At 39.5% G+C, this 15,883-nt stretch overlaps 1 protein-coding gene across 6 annotated transcripts in view; it reads left to right on the top strand.

The window, feature by feature from the left end:
- The window catches only part of Tfcp2 (transcription factor CP2), a 96,811-nt gene that overhangs the window by 56,142 nt on the left and 24,786 nt on the right, over positions 1 to 15,883 (top strand). For 5 of the 6 annotated variants that reach the window (XM_023722840.1, XM_023722839.1, XM_004637820.2 and 2 more), the window contains 4 exons: positions 6,628 to 6,779; positions 7,750 to 7,826; positions 9,053 to 9,158; positions 12,357 to 12,463. In XM_023722840.1, the coding sequence (XP_023578608.1) occupies positions 6,628 to 6,779; positions 7,750 to 7,826; positions 9,053 to 9,158; positions 12,357 to 12,463 (442 nt within the window). Of the gene's footprint in view, positions 1 to 6,627; positions 6,780 to 7,749; positions 7,827 to 9,052; positions 9,159 to 12,356; positions 12,464 to 15,883 lie in introns of those variants that run through there. The other variant, XM_023722842.1, reaches the window with a different exon arrangement.

The raw sequence follows: 15,883 nt of genomic DNA, 5'->3' as shown, positions 1-15,883 counted from the left end.
TTTTTAAATTTATTTATTTTATTTATTTGTGTGTGTGTGGCCAGCTCAGCCCACCAGGGGGCGGGGCTGGCTGGCATGTGGTGCTGGGGATTGAACCGAGGTCCTTGTGTTTTGCTTAGCTTAGCTTGTTCTAAGTAGGTGCTCTAGACCACTGAGCCATCTCACCAGCCCCTTCCTTCCTAATTTTGAGACAGGGTCTCACTTAGTCTTTAATTACCCAGGCTGGATTTGAACTCCTGCCTCAACCTCCTAGAGTGCTGAGATTCCAGGTGTGTATCACCATGCCCAGCTCAGCTATAACTTTTAATACCTCTCATCTTTGAAGTTGTTACTGCCAATTATTTACTGGATTTGGCTTGCCTTTTGTGCTATAGCTGACTTAAGAATTAGCATGCTTTTTTTTTAATTAAGTAGTGGATACTAAATAAGGCTTCCCAATGAGGAAGTTGAAGTTCATAACATCTGAGGGTCTCAAGTTAATTAGTTTGCAACTTTCTTAAATGCTGTTTACTGCTTTTCTTACATGAAGTTAAGTTCATCAAACCTCTGTCTCCTTTCTAGGCTCTTCCTAAAGAGAGCACCTTAGCACTTGTAGGCATGAAGGGAAGTTAACTGTAGTAATGAATTAACAGAACTGCTTTTACTGAAAATGTTTTCTGCTATCCCTTCACAAAGTTGCGGATTTCCATTTGGGAATGCACATTTTATTTTATTTTTCTCTGTTTAGGACAGTGTCTGCAGGGTCTCACTATATAGATCTGACTCGTAGTGATTCTCTTTGCACATTTTAAACATATTCTAAATTTATCCTTTTTTAAAAAAATTTATCCTTTTTTAAAGGATAAATTTGTTTAAAGGATATATCTGTTTGTTTGTTTATTTGGTACAGGGCCTTGCTGTGCAGCTTGGACTCATTGTGATCTTCTTGCTTCAGCCTCCCCAGGACTGGGATTACAGTCACGCACCACCATGCCCGGTTTTGGTGGCCCACATGGTGTACCCAGCGGTTCCAGGGCTGGCACAGCATGTGGTACCAGGGATTGAGCTGGGGTCCTTGCACTTGCCAGGCAGACGCTTAGACCACAGAGCTCTCTCCCAAGCCCTTCAATTTATCCTTCTTGGGGGGGGGGGTTCAATTTATCCTTTTAACTTGTAAGTTCTCTATAACTTTGTTTTTGATCAGATATATGGTAAAATGTCAAGGATTCCAAAATAATCACAGTGTATGTAGTACTAGGTATTCTGGAGAATGAAAATAAAGAGGTATGAATCATATTTAATATTTACTAATAAGTGTGTCAAAGAGAAATCATCCCTTCAAATATTTCATGCTTCATCAAAATGAATTACATACATGAAATGATCAGAGAATATAATAAAACACCAAATTATACATTGGCATCAACTATTTAGAGTCTACCAGAGTGGGTTTTCCTAATCTGCACTTATCTTACCTATGAAAAAAGAGCAGCCTTATTTTTTTTACTGAGTGTGTTTGTTTTTGTTTGGAAATAGGGGCTTGCGACTGTGTTTACAGTGACCTTTAGCATCATTCTCCATGAATGTGGAACTGAATGTCAATCTTTGTTCCCACCTGAGAGTTAAAGGCAGCATAGCAAGGACACAAATGTTCAGATACATATGGGACTTAAAATCTTTGATCAACAAATACAATCTTAGGCATTTGGATTAGGTGTATCTTGAATTAATTTCAGGGGTAACTTTGGAGTCATTTAAAAAATTCTAGTCCCAATAGTTCTTTGCTTAGTTATGGATTGTTCAGTATAAAGCCAAACACCTGATGCTGAGACAAGAAACTATTCTTATTATCATTGTCTGGCAGTAACATTTGAAAAGAAGAAGAAAAAGAAGGAGAAGAAGGAGAAAGGAGAAGGGGGAGGGGGAGGAAGAAGAAGAAGGAAGGAGGAGGAGGAGAAGGAGAAGGAGAAGAAAATATACTAGTCATGACAAACCTGTATCACCTATGGTGTACCCAGATGTTTGTTATCACTGAAACTCTAAAGAGTTTGCCACCTCTGCTTCTACATTCTTAAGAGTTGAGCTGTTTCTGAGAAAATACTATTTGCCTTAATTCCTGGTAATGTTTCAAGAAATCATCCAATATGACATTTGAGAATATTATGGCAGTAAAATTACCCAGTGACCAATGTTATGTCTCTAAAGATTTGTGGTATTTTGCTTTATTTTCTATATTGTATGTTGTGGGAACTCCTACAGAGGGAGCTCCTGAGTTTGAAAAGTAGCACTGGGACATGGTACTTTTCTAGAATAACACATTTATACCAATAGGAGGAAGGATCCTCCACCATCTCCATTCATAACTCCCTACATGAGCAGCATACATCTCTGTCTAAAGCAGAAAAAAGTACCTTTTGTATTTTTGATCTCCCCCCCCCTTTTTTTTTTAGCAAGTAGAAACTGTTTAACTGAAAACTGTTTAGTTAAAAACTGTTCTTCTAGGCCAAGTGCATTCAAATAACAACATATATCCGTATATCTTTGCTATTTAGACGTCCAAAGAAAAAACTTTTTTTTCTTTTCTCTCCTTTTTTTAGTGTGCATCCTGTTGTCTTGAACCGAGGGATTGAACTCAAGCCCTTGTGCTTGCCAGGGAAGTGCTTACTTATTCCACTGAGCCATCTCCCTGGCCCCTGTGCATCCCATCTGAAATTTGGATATTACTGTACCTGTGTGTCTTGGCCAATGATCAGAATATTTGCTGTTATTTTTGTTTTTTAAATAAGAATTCATAATGTCTTTAAGATTTACATGTTAATTCCCAGCACTGTGGGGGTGGGAGGGAGTCACATGAGTGTAATCACCTTTTTATAGGTAGTGTTTTTGGCTACACAAATTAATTACCCTATCATCTAATTACTGGGGGATGTGAATGTATACTACTGGGGATACACATGGATATAAAAAATTGGTTTTCATCTGTATATAGTAAAAACTGATTTTTTGTCTTTTTGCTTTATATTGTAAGCATAATGTTTAAATTATAAAGATTTGATATATTCCATTTTGAATGTGGAGAATGTTGAAAAGAATTACTTGGTCTCTTTCAATCTTTTGGAAGAGTCTCAATTGTTTGTTTCATGTACTCTGTTTCTTTCCTTTTGTAACTAGATGTACCCTGAGGTCTATACATATTTTTTCCAAAAAGCTTTGTTTATAGAGAATGTCAAAAATAGACTAAAAAACTGAGTAACTTGAGGATTCCTTTTGTACTCATTACCTCTAAAAGAATTTTAAATCTTCGGTTTTTTGTCTGTCTTTTTTTTTTTTTTTTTTTTTTTTTTTTTTTTTTTTTTTTTTTTTTTTTTTTGCAGAACTAGGGATTGAACTCAGAGTCCTTGTGCTTGCCAGGCAAGCGCTTATTCTACTGAGCCATCTCCCCAGCCCTTTGTTTTTCCTTCTGTTTTGCAGTGTCAGGATTAGAACCTAGTGCCTCACACATGCGAAGCAAGTGTACATCCACTGAGCTATGTCCTTAGCTTCTTTTGTTCAGCATTATATCTGAGATTTGTCTATGCTGTTGCATTGCTGTTTTGCTGAGTTGTAATCTGTTCTCATTGAACCAGGAATTGTACTCAGGACCTTGTGCTTGCCAGGCAGGCGCTGTGCTGCTGAGCTACATTTCTGGCCCTGTAGTCTGTTTATGAATACAAACATAGTTTGTGCACCAGTTTCTTAATTGTGAAGATTTAGGTTTCTTTTAGTTTTTGCATTTATATGGTAATCAGTGATATACAAGTCTTTGGGTGGATTTATACTTTTATTTTTCTTGTATAAATACCAACAAGTAGACTTGCTGGATCAAAGGACAAATGTGTGGTTAATTTTATAAGAAACTGCTAATCCTTTTTCTAAAAGTTATATCATTTTTCTTTACATTTCTCCTGAGTTGTCAGTCATTAATTTTAGCTCTTGTGATGGTATTTTTATATATCCTTCATAGAGTAAAACATTTGATTTTGAGGGGCTGGTGAGATGGCTCAGTGGTCTAAAAGCACCTACTTAGAACAAGCTTAGCAAAGCACAGGGACCGCAGTTCAATCCCCCAGCACCACATGCCAGCCAGCCCTGCCTCCTGGTGGGCTGAGCTGCCCCCCCCACATAAGTAAATAAAATTAATTAAAAAAAAACATTTGATTTTGAGTTTCATGGTTTATCTTGTGATGGAAATAATCTGCAATTTAGTATAGTTTTAAGAGCCTTTTAAAATTTTATTCATTTATTTTTTTGGTACAGGGTCTTACTACACAGTTCGGACTCAGTGATTCTCCTATCTCAGCCTCCCCAGCACTGGGATTATAGATGTGCACCACAGCACGGTGCGCCCAGGAATGGGACTGGTATTGCATGCAGTACCCGGGGTCAAACTCAGGTCCTTGTGCTTGCCAGGCAGGCGCTTAGACCACCAGGCTATCTCCCTAGCCCAACCCTTCTAAAATTTTAACTAGAGTAGATGCTGATCAAGATTCAGGATATGAGCTGGGCATCATGGCACATGCCTGTAATCCCTGCAGGATTAGGAGGCAGAAGCAGGATTTGCCTTGACTTTGAAGCCAACTTGAATTACATACCAGATCCTGTCTCAGTTCCTCCCCCCCCCCCCCCCCCAAAAAAAGAAAAAACATTCAGGATAAAGACTAGGATATCCTTGTCTACTAATCTATGGTTGAAGTTTGTGAGGACAAAGTTTTACTGATTCTTTATATCCATTTTAGCATTTTACATCTCCCAAAGTATTTTTCCATGGGTTTGTTCTTGACAGCAAATTATAGTACCCATTTTGTAATTGAAAAGCTAGGACCTTGCCTGAGATTTGCCTAAATTTTTAGGGAAGAGACATAGCACTTCTGACCTCCTCCAGTATTCTTCCCCAGTCCCTCAGAATGACTAACATGCCATCTCAATATTAGTTTTACTCCACAGAATGTTGTATATATGTTGAAATATATATTGGCCATAAGTTTGTTCTTTTCATGAGCTTTGAAGGAATCCTAAAAGTTCTTTCAGTCTATAATATATCACCAGGGGGGGTTTAAAGTTACTGTAGTTGTCTTTCTGAGAACAAAGATATAATTGGTCCACATTATGTTGTTGTTTTAACAAAATACTGAAGGCTGGGTAGTGAATAAAGAAAATCCAAGAGCACAGCTGGCAAAAGCCAAAGACAGATGGCATTACCTGGTGGGAAAGCAGGTATGAGAGGCTGAGAAACCCTTTATTTTTATTTTTTTCCCATAATTTTATCGAGAAACAAATAGCAATGAGACAGTTTCAAATCAAATTAGTAGGGCAGTTTCAATAATTAATACATTGCATATTGTTTTCTTAGTGGTTATTTGTTGTATAAGATGCAGACGAGAAACCCTTTAAAGAGCTGGGGTCACTTGTCTACTCCTGCACTCAAGCAGTCCTTATTCTTCAGCCTCCCAACTGCTGAGATTGTAGGAATCTATCCATGCCTGACAAGAAATACATTTAGAAGAGGGGCTCAAGGAGGATGCCAAGCTCTGTAATAACTTTTTCTCAGGATTAATCCAGCCCTATGACATGTGCTTTAATCCTTTCTTAGAGTGGTGTCCCTATAACCTTTTTACCTTTTACTAGGCCATACCTTTGTTTGTTTTTTAATGTATTTGATATGGGTCTTGCTCTGCAGCTTGGACGCATAGTGGTCCTTCTGTTTTCAGCCTCCCCAGCACTGGGACTACAGGTGTGTGCTACCACGCCTGGTCTTGGTAGCCTGCTCAGTGTGGTGGGGGGGCAGCGCTGCATGTGGTGCCGAGGATCATATCCTTGTCCTTGTGATTGCCTAAGCACGTGCTTAGTCTGCTGAGCTATCTTTTTGTGGAACCGGGGATTGAACTCAGGCCTTTGCACTTGCCAGAGAAGCGCTTATTCCACTGAGCAATCTCCCCGACCCCTCTGCTGAGCTATCTTGCTGGCCCTTCATGCCCAGTTTCAGTGGCTGGATGTGGGGCCTGTGGGGCATGCAGTATTATGGGGGATCCTTGTGTTTGCCAGGCAGGCACTTAGAACACTGAGCTACCTCCCCAACCCAGGATCTCCTTTATAGTGCAGGCTGGCCTTGAACTCACTGCAGCATAGACTGGCCTCAAACTTGGAATGATCCTCCCGCCTTAGCCTCCCAAGTGCTGGGATTCCAGGCATGCACCACCACACCCAGCAGGCCCTACCCCCTTAAAGTTTCCACGACCTAAGCTGTGAGGACTAAGCTCTAGCATATAGCATTTGGGGTCATACTCCAACCAAATCCAAATGGTAGCCCTAATTATGCTAGCTTTATATTTTGGGATTCTGCATATAATTTTCAGAATCCTTTTACGAACCTGTCTGTGGCTCCTAGATATACTATCTTTGGACATGTAGGTGGTTTTAGCAGTGAATATCATCACCTACATTGTTGTGGTTGGGACTGTCATAGTGGATGAACTGAATTGAATGATTTAGTTGAACTCTACCGAAGTGAAGAATACCTCTGGCTTTCCAAAGCCAAGTGCAGTTATATCTTTTCAATAAAAATCAAATTTAACCCATTGTCAGATATTTATGTTATTTGTTTTATTTTAGTGATGTCCTTGCATTGCCCATTTTTAAACAAGAAGAGTCAAGTCTGCCTCCTGATAATGAGAATGAAATCCTGCCTTTCCAGTATGTGCTTTGTGCTGCCACCTCTCCAGCTGTGAAACTCCACGATGAAACCCTGACATACCTCAATCAAGGTTAGGTGCTTCCTCATTCACTGATATTATTGCAAACTCACTGGATTCATGATAGTTCCTAGGAACATACTTGTGTAAAAAGCTGGATCTTTCTAGTGTGGCTCATTAGACTAGAGACCCTACTTCAGAGATTTGAGTTTTAATGTCATATTTGACATATATTATTGGCTTTTTTGTCTACCTGCCCATTTTTAGTTTTGCATTCCTTCTTTTTTTGTGTATATTTTCAGACAGCAAATTGCTATGTATTTTTTTTTTGTGTGTGTATAGGGTCTTACTATGCAGCTCGGACTAGTAGTTATCCTCCTGTTTTTTGCCTCGCTACTGCTGAGATTATAGGCATGCACCACCATGCCCGGACTCCATTGCTGGCTCAGTGCACCTGGGGGCGGGGCTGGCGCGGCATCCAGTGCCAGGGATCAAACCCAGGCCCCTGCACTTACCCAAGCAAGCACTTAGTCTGCTGAGCTATCTTGCTGGCCCTATTGCTATGTATTTCAAGGTGGCCTTGAACTCATTGTATAGCCTAAACTGGCTTTGAAGTTGGAGCTGTCCTCCTGCTTCAGCCTTCCAAGTGCTAGGGTCACAGGTGTGCACCTCCACACCCAGCTGTCGAGCTCCCTTGTTCTAATCCATATATCCTGGACATTTCCAATGATTGCTGTCTGAGAAGTACTAGCATCTTCCGGTCTACTATTTAGCAGTATTATGGCCATAGGCAAGTTGTTTAAACTTTTTTAAGTTTTACTTTTCTTATCTATAGATGAGACTGATAATACCTTCAAAGCTCTATCAGTTACAGGAAATAATAAATGAAGGTACTTAGCACAGTGCCTAACATAAGACTTACTGTTGTTTCTGATTCAAGGAATGTTATCTCATTTATTCAGCCAACTGAATTTTATCCTTTCTGAATCTATGTAGATTAACTTGTGATGAGTATAATAATGTAATTACATTTTTTTCCTAGGACAGTCTTATGAAATTCGAATGCTAGATAACAGGAAACTTGGAGAACTTCCAGAGATTAATGGCAAATTGGTGAAGGTAAAAGAAAATGAGTAAACCATTTTTCTGCATAAATCTTTTTTTTTTTAAACTAGTATTCTTTTGTTTCCATAAAGGACTCGATGGTTTCTCAGCTGCCACATTTTGCTGGCAGAGGAACAGAATGATGTGTGATGGGGGAAAGCACCCTCTCTTCACACGGGATTTTGAGAGCTGTAGAAAGCTCACAGGTCCACATTCAGGGTGGTCCTGTGGCTTAGTGAAGTTCTGTTTTGTGGAGTAAAGTAAGCACCCTAAGATCTTCAGTTAAGTTTCTCTTTGGCTAGTTAGGTCCATAGTAAGGAAAACAGAAACTAGCACTGATGAATTAGGATTCTTTGTCTAGACTGACCATAAGGATTTTGAGAATTCTTGGCACAGTTGGCACAGAGGAGTTTTCTACTTTTTTTTTTGGTGGAACCAGGGATTGAACTCAGGCCCTTGTGCTTGCCAGGCAAGCACTTATTCTACTGAGCCATCTCCCTGGCCTGGCACAGAGAAGTTTTATTGGCAGCTATAAAACATGATTGGAGGGATTAACAGGAACTTCCACAGAGTAAGAATAACTGAAAGAGAATTGATAGGAATGAACCCTGCCAAGCCTTGATGTTCACAGGTTGTTTGGCGAGTTAGCAAGAAGGGGACTTAGGGAGTTTTTCATATGTACATGAAGCTGAGCTGGTTATTACATTAATATAATAGAAGCTCATGGAAATGCTTCACATAGATCCTGGTGTAACCAGTGCATGCCTGTAATTCCAGTTACTTGGGAAGCTGAGATAAGAGTATCACAGTTTCCAGGCTGTCCTAGGAAACCTAGTGGGATACTGTCTCAAAATTACAGAAAGAAAAGGGGAGAAATGTGGCTCAGTAGTAGAGAGTTGTTTAACGTGCATGAGGACCTGGGGTTAACCTCCAGCCCTGAAAAAAACAAAACTACATGGCCCTGGATTTAATCCCCAGATTGAGGAAAAAAAAACTTTATGTAGGAGTCCTTTAGCATTTTAAGTAATTATACCAGTTAACTATAAAGATTATATGTGATAAATTATAGAATTTATCCTGCAGCTTATTCATCATAAAGTTGGGTATAATACAAGTTTTAGCTGGAAATAGTTTTGTAATTTTAGATTATGTCTGGAAACCAACTGGTAGTAACTGCTTGTTTTCTTTTGTCAGCACTGATATCTCAGGAATTCTGTTAATCGATTTTGTGTTCCTTTTAGAGTATATTCCGTGTAGTATTCCATGACAGAAGGCTACAATACACTGAACATCAGCAGCTGGAGGGCTGGAGGTGGAACCGTCCTGGAGATAGAATCCTTGACATAGGTGAGTTAAGAGAATTGATTGCTTAAGAAATGCCTTTAACCACAATCTCAGAGTTGATTCTCTTTGCTTGATATTTACCTTGGTTCTTGGACTTCAGAGATTTAATTAGCATGAACCTTGAAGTGGTTATTTAGGAAACATAAACATTACCTATCTGAGGATATAACAATTCAGGCTGAAAGTATAAACACTTAAATTCTATAGCAGTTATATCACTTATTTAAAGTGGTTTTATTTTGTTTTAAAATTGTAAAATATGGTAGCATTTAATATAGCTTGTTGGGGGCTGGTGAGATGGCTCAGTGGTCTAAAGCACCTACTTAGAACAAGCTTAGCAAAGCACAGGGACCACAGTTCAATCCCCCAGCACCACATGCCAGCCATCCCCGCCCCCTGGTGGACTGAGCTGGCCACACACACACACACATAAATAAATAAAATAAAATTTAAAAAAATAATAATAATATAGCTTGTTGAGGCCAGGAAGATAGCTCAGTGGCATAAGCACCTGCCTGGCAAGCACAAGGTCCTGAGTTCAATCCCTGGTACCACAAGAGAAAACAAATACACAAAATATAGTTTGTTAAAATGGTTGGGCGTGGTGGTGCATGCCTGTAACTCTAGTATTTGGGAGGCTGAAGAAGGAGGATCACTGAGTTTGAGGCCATCCGGCTATGTAAGTGAGTTCAAGGCCAATCTGCATTATATAGTGAGACCCTGTCTTAATCCCTACCTCCAAAATTGTAATGTAAACAAAATATATTATTTTAGCCATTTTTAAATGTACAGTTCAGGTCATTTGGCTATCATTAAGCTTGTATGCTACCATTACCATCCACTTCTAGAATTTTTTTATCTTGCAAAGTTGAAACTCCATATCTATTAAGCAATAATTTCATCCCCACGTCCCTTGGGAACCACTAATCTGTCTCTGTGCCTTTTAATTGGATTAGTTTAGGTATGTATAAATGAAATAATTTATTATTTGTTGTTTTGTGACTATCTTAATTTGCTTTGCAGTGCCTTTAAGTTTCATCTAAGTTGTAACACATATGTCAGAATTTGCTTTATTGCTGGGTATAGTAGTACTTACTATAGAAGGCTATACTTATCCTTACTCAGAAGGCTAGGGTTGGAGGATCAACGTCACAAGTTTGTTTTTTTTTCATTTTCTTTTTTTTTTTTATACTGGGGATCAAACGCAGGACCTTGTACTTGCCAGGCAGGTGCTTAAGCCACTGAGCTATCTTCCCAGCCCAAGGGCCACAAATTTGAAGCCAGCCTGGGCAACTTAGTGAGACCCTTTCTCAAACTAAAAATGATGGGAGCCTGCCAAATAGCTCAGCAGACTAAAATGCCCACTTAGGCAGAGTGCAGGGAACGGGTTTGATTCCCGGTGGGATGTGCCGTGTTGGCCCTGCCCCCCAGGGGCAAGCTGACAAGGCAATTGAGACTAGGCATGGTGGTACACGCCTGTTGTCCCAGCTCTTTGGGAAGCTGAACACAGGCAGCTCACTATAAGTCCGATCTATGTAGTGAGACCCTGTAGACCCTTACTAAAAAATACAGATGAATAAATAAATAAATGAAAATGTGGGGATGTAGCTCAGTGGTACAGTACTTGCCTAGCCTGGGTTCCATCTCTAGCAACACAAACACCCACACACAATTTTCTCCCTCTTTAAGCCTGAAATTACATATAAATTACATATACATATAAGTTATATATATAATATGTATATTATGTACACATGTAATATGTATATAACCATATAATATGTATATATTATATGTGTATTACATTTAGTTTACCCAGTTGTCTGTTGATGGATGCTAGGGTTGCTTCTGCTTCTATCCTTTGACTGTTATAAATAATGAATGATGCTATCAACATGGATAGCATCATTTGACTCTGCTTTTATTTCCTTTGGCTATATATTCAGAAGTGAGATTGTTCAATCATATGATAGTTCTATTTTTAATTTTTTTATGTAAAAACTATTGTTTTCTACAGTAATTGCACATTTTACATTCCCACCAGTATGTTCAAAGTTTTCAATCTTTTTTCCTCATCCTTCTTCCTCTCTCCCTCCCTCCCTCCCTCTCTTTTCTTTTTCTCTTTGTGGAACCGAGGATCAACCCAGCGCCTCATGCATGCTAGCCAAGTATTCTACCGCTGAACTGTATCCCCGTCTGACTTTATTTTTTTCTAATAGCTATCCAATTTTTTTTTTTTTTTTTTTTTTTTTTTTTTTTTTTTTTTGTCATTTTTGAGACAGGGACTCACTGTGCAGTTCAGGATGGCCTTAGGCTCACTTTGTAGCCTAGGTGTGTCTTGAACTCCCAATGATTTTCCTGTCTTTGCCTCCAAGTACTGGGATCACAGGTATGTGCCATCATGCCCAGTCAGCTATAATTTTTTTTTTCCTGCAGTGCTGGAGATTGAACTCAGGATCTTGCACTTGCCAGGCAAGCGTTTATTTTACTCAGCTATCTTCCCAGCCTCTGGCCTGCTACCCTAATTTGTACAAAATGTCTCCCTGGAATTTTGATTCAATTTCCCCTGATGATTACTGACATTGGACGTTTTTTCATATACTTATTGGCCATTTGTATATCTTTTTTGGTAAATACACATTCAAGTTTTTTGCCCTTTTTAAATTGGTTTTGTGGTTGTTGTGAAGTTGTATAATTTTTTTCCCCCCCTTGGCGGAACCAGGGATTGAACTCAGGCCCTTGCGCTTGCCAGGCAAAGACTCATTCCACTGAGCTATCTCCCTGGCCCCCTAAATTTGTTATATATCCTAGATATTAATTCCATATCAGATATATCATGCACAAATATTTTGTCCCATTCTATTCCTTTTCACTATGTTCATAATGTCATTTGATGTGCAAAAGTTTTGAATTTAACTGGGTGTAGTGGTACATTCCTGTAATCCCAATACTCAGGAAGCTGAGGCAGGAGGATTGCTGCAAATTCAAGGCAAGCCTGGGGGCTACATAGTGATTTCAAAGCTAGCTTGGACTACATAGTAAAACCTTATCTCTAAAAACAAACAAAAGCTGTTTTGAATTTGGGGCAGTCTTAGTTTATTTTCTAAATGCACTGTGTTTATAATGTCATTTCTGTGCAAGTACTGCTCACTAACCTTTTCCGCCCCTGGAGCTCCCTTATGGTGTCATTTCATTTCTCAGATATCCCAATGTCTGTGGGTATCATTGATCCTCGGGCTAATCCAACACAGCTCAATACAGTGGAGTTCCTGTGGGACCCTGCAAAGAGGACATCTGTGTTTATTCAGGTAAGACGCTGAAGTTAGGGCAAAGTACTGAACAGTATCCATCACTAACAGCTAGTTTCTTTTTTATTATTTTTTTTAAAAATTATTTATTTATTTATTTATTTGTGCGTGCGTGTGTGTGTGTGTGTGTGTGTGTGTGTGTGTCGCCAGCTCAGCCCACCAGGGGGCAGGGCTGGCTGGCATGTGGTGCTGGGGGACCGAACCGCGGTCCCTGTGCTTCGCTGAGCTTGTTCTAAGTAGGTGCTCTAGACCACTGAGCCATCTCACCAGCCCTAACAGCTAGTTTCTTAAAGAATAAAATGTTGTACATGTGAAATCTTTAAAAATTTTCGATGTTGGGGATTGAACCCAGGGCCTCATGCATGCTGTGCATATATTCTACCACTGAGATACACATCTGGCCTGTGAATCTGAGGTTCTAGCCTGTCAGGTACAGAGTCCTCAGTGTGCCTGTGCCCTGAGTTTTTGAGTTGCTTTTCTAATAACTTCAGTTTATTCACTTGTATCTCTCCAAAATGCTTATAATTCTTTCCACCGTAAGTTACTTAACAATCATGTAACGTAGAAATTGTTTTAATTTTTCATTTATCTGTAGTTATTTTGAACATCTGTACCTCTGTATATTTTGTGTGTGTGTGTGTGTGTACATACACATACACACACATATATATACATATATATGTATATATATGAATTGAATCTATTGCACCGTATACTTAAACTTTGATTTGCACCAAGTATGCTGATGTACACCTGTAATTCCAGCACTTGGCAGGCTGAGGCAGGAGGATCACCTTGAGTTCAAGGTCATCCTGGGCTACATAGTGAGTTCAATACCAGCCTGAACTACATAGAGAAATCCTGTCTCAAAACAACAAAAAAAAATTGATTTGCATGTCTGATTATATCCTTTGGGTAGATTCTTTTTTTTTTTTTTTTTTTTTTAATACTAAGTATTTTATTGTATGTTGGCACCAGCATATATAAATACCCTCGTGAAATAGAAATTCATGAAAATTCCAGTCAGCAGAGGATCATGCTGAGCATTCTGCAGGCAGAACTGTTTTAAGTCTGCAGCTGCCTGGGAAACCTTCATGCGGTTGAGCCCGGCCTCCAGCCGGAGCTGCTGAAGCACTTTCTTCATGGCGGCGACACTGGAAGAGCCAGACATAGTACACCCGAGGGCCGGGCCAACGCGAGGGCCAGGGGCAGCGCAGTGAGGGTCGGCAGGGCCAGACGGCAAGGCCTTGGATAGATTCTTCAAAAATATTTATAATAATAATAGTTAACAGTTTGTTGAGTATTTAATGCTTAAGTAGTCATTGTGTTAAGTAATACATGATACTATTTTTTTTGTGGTGGCAGGCAAGTGCTTATTCTACTGAACTATCTCCCCGAGCCCTGTGTATACAAGATATTAAGACTTACAAGGCTTAGAGAGATCAAGCAATATACCCAGGCTAGTGATGAGCCAGACAGAACTCCACTGTTAAGATTCACCAATTTTAAGGCTGGGATGTGGGCCAGTGGAACAGCACTTGACTAGTATGCATGATGCTCTGGATTCAATCCCCAGCACTACAAAGAAAAAAAAGATTCATCAATCTCATGCAGTATGCAATAGCCAGTCAAATCTTTCCCTTTCTATTCTGTGAACCTTCCTATTTACTACATTCCCTGCATAAATTATGCTTCCTCCTTCTAAAATCTACCATAAAGACGAGAAAACTTTACTAACAGAAAGCATTTCTCTGAATGCCTTTGTGTGTGTGTGTGTGTGTGTGTGTGTGTGTGTGTACATGCATCACTGGGTATTATTGAATCAGGGCATGCTAGACAGTTACTCTATCATTGAGATTCATCACTAAACCCTTATAGTAGCTTTTGATAGCCTTAGCTCTATGTGTTCCCTTTGAATTTGTAAGTCATTTAAACTTCTTTCACTTCTGTTAGATCAAAAAGAGGAAAAACTTTTTTTGAGGTATTCAAAAATGCCTAGTAAAAACCAATGGAGCATAATACTGGGTCCCACAAACCCATCCCTTGCATTTCCACTGTAAAGTTTTATTTTAGTGTAATACTAGCTGCTGTGCATCTTAGTACTTTTTCCTGAGGTGTGATGGCACATGGGATCCAGCACTTGGGATACAGGAAGCAATTTTTATATTAACTGACTTGGTATGATGAAAGACAAGGTATGTGTACCTGTACAAAAGTGGCAAACCAGGATTTATACCCACACAATGTTTCGTGTAATTGTTTTTGGGTATGTTTCCCTGAGCATCGTAAAGTATATAATACACCCACACCACTCTAGGATTTGTTTTATTTATTTATTTTTTGTCTTTTTGAGACAAGATTTGCTTTGCCATTCAGGCTGGCCTTGAGCTCACTTTGTAGCCTATGCTGGTCACAAACTTCCAACGATCCTGCTGCCTCAGCCACCTGAGTGCTGGGGTTACAGGTGTGTACCATCACACCTGGCATTACTAGGATTTGTTTTTTGAAAAAGTTTTATTTCTGGGTGTGATGGCACATGCCTATAATTCCAGCACTTGGGAGACTGATGTAGGGGGATCTCTATGAGTTCAAGGCTAGCTTGGGGTAGATAGAGAGACTGTCTAAAAAAAAGTTTTGTTTTTTTCTGGTAGAGGTAGCCCAGTTCAGTACAATGGTACATGAAAAATTTCATTTGCATGTTTTAAAAGAGGTCAAAAGTAAATCATGAGGGCCAGCCAGATAGCTCAGCAGATTAAAGCACCTCCTTAGGCAGACACAGAAACTGCATTTGATCTCTGCATGCCGGCCCTGTCCCCTGGGTGTGCTGGGCATGGTGGCATGTGCCTCTAATCCCAGCACTTGAGAGGCTGAAAACAGGATTATGAGTCTGATCCGTGTGGTGAGACCCTGTAGACCCTGTATTGCACACATTTAAAAAAGAAAGTAAATCATGAGATTACTCCTGCGTGAATAATGGAAAAATAGTGTTTTCATGACAGGAAAGTGGTGGGGGTAGAGGGAGATGGTGGTGGTGATGGTGACTATAACTTTGATGTTGGTCCTGTGAGCCAAAGAATCTCTGACAATGAAATGTGGCAAGAATTGACTGATACAGACACAGGCAATACAGACCTTCTTGATTCACATTACAAAAAACCCCCCACAATATAAGTACATATTTAACTAGTTGAAATGTTGGAGACTATTCATGCAATTCAATGGAAAAATCCAATGTTAGAACTAGGTCTGAAAATATAGTGAGGAGCTTGGTAGGGCTGAAACACTTTGGATAGAATGCTGGGGCTGCCATTCAATACTGGAAATTGTAACAGATAAAATGTTGTAAGATGCTGTGAAATACACAAAGGCTGAGATACAAGTTAAACATTGACCAGTAGCTATATTTAAAAAAATTATTAT

The sequence above is a fragment of the Octodon degus genome, unplaced genomic scaffold (genome assembly GCF_000260255.1).
Source record: "Octodon degus isolate 3935 unplaced genomic scaffold, OctDeg1.0 scaffold00093, whole genome shotgun sequence".
NCBI classification, from domain to species: domain Eukaryota; kingdom Metazoa; phylum Chordata; class Mammalia; order Rodentia; family Octodontidae; genus Octodon; species Octodon degus.
Note: the sequence above shows the minus strand (reverse complement) of the source record. Positions and strands in the feature narration are given on the sequence as shown.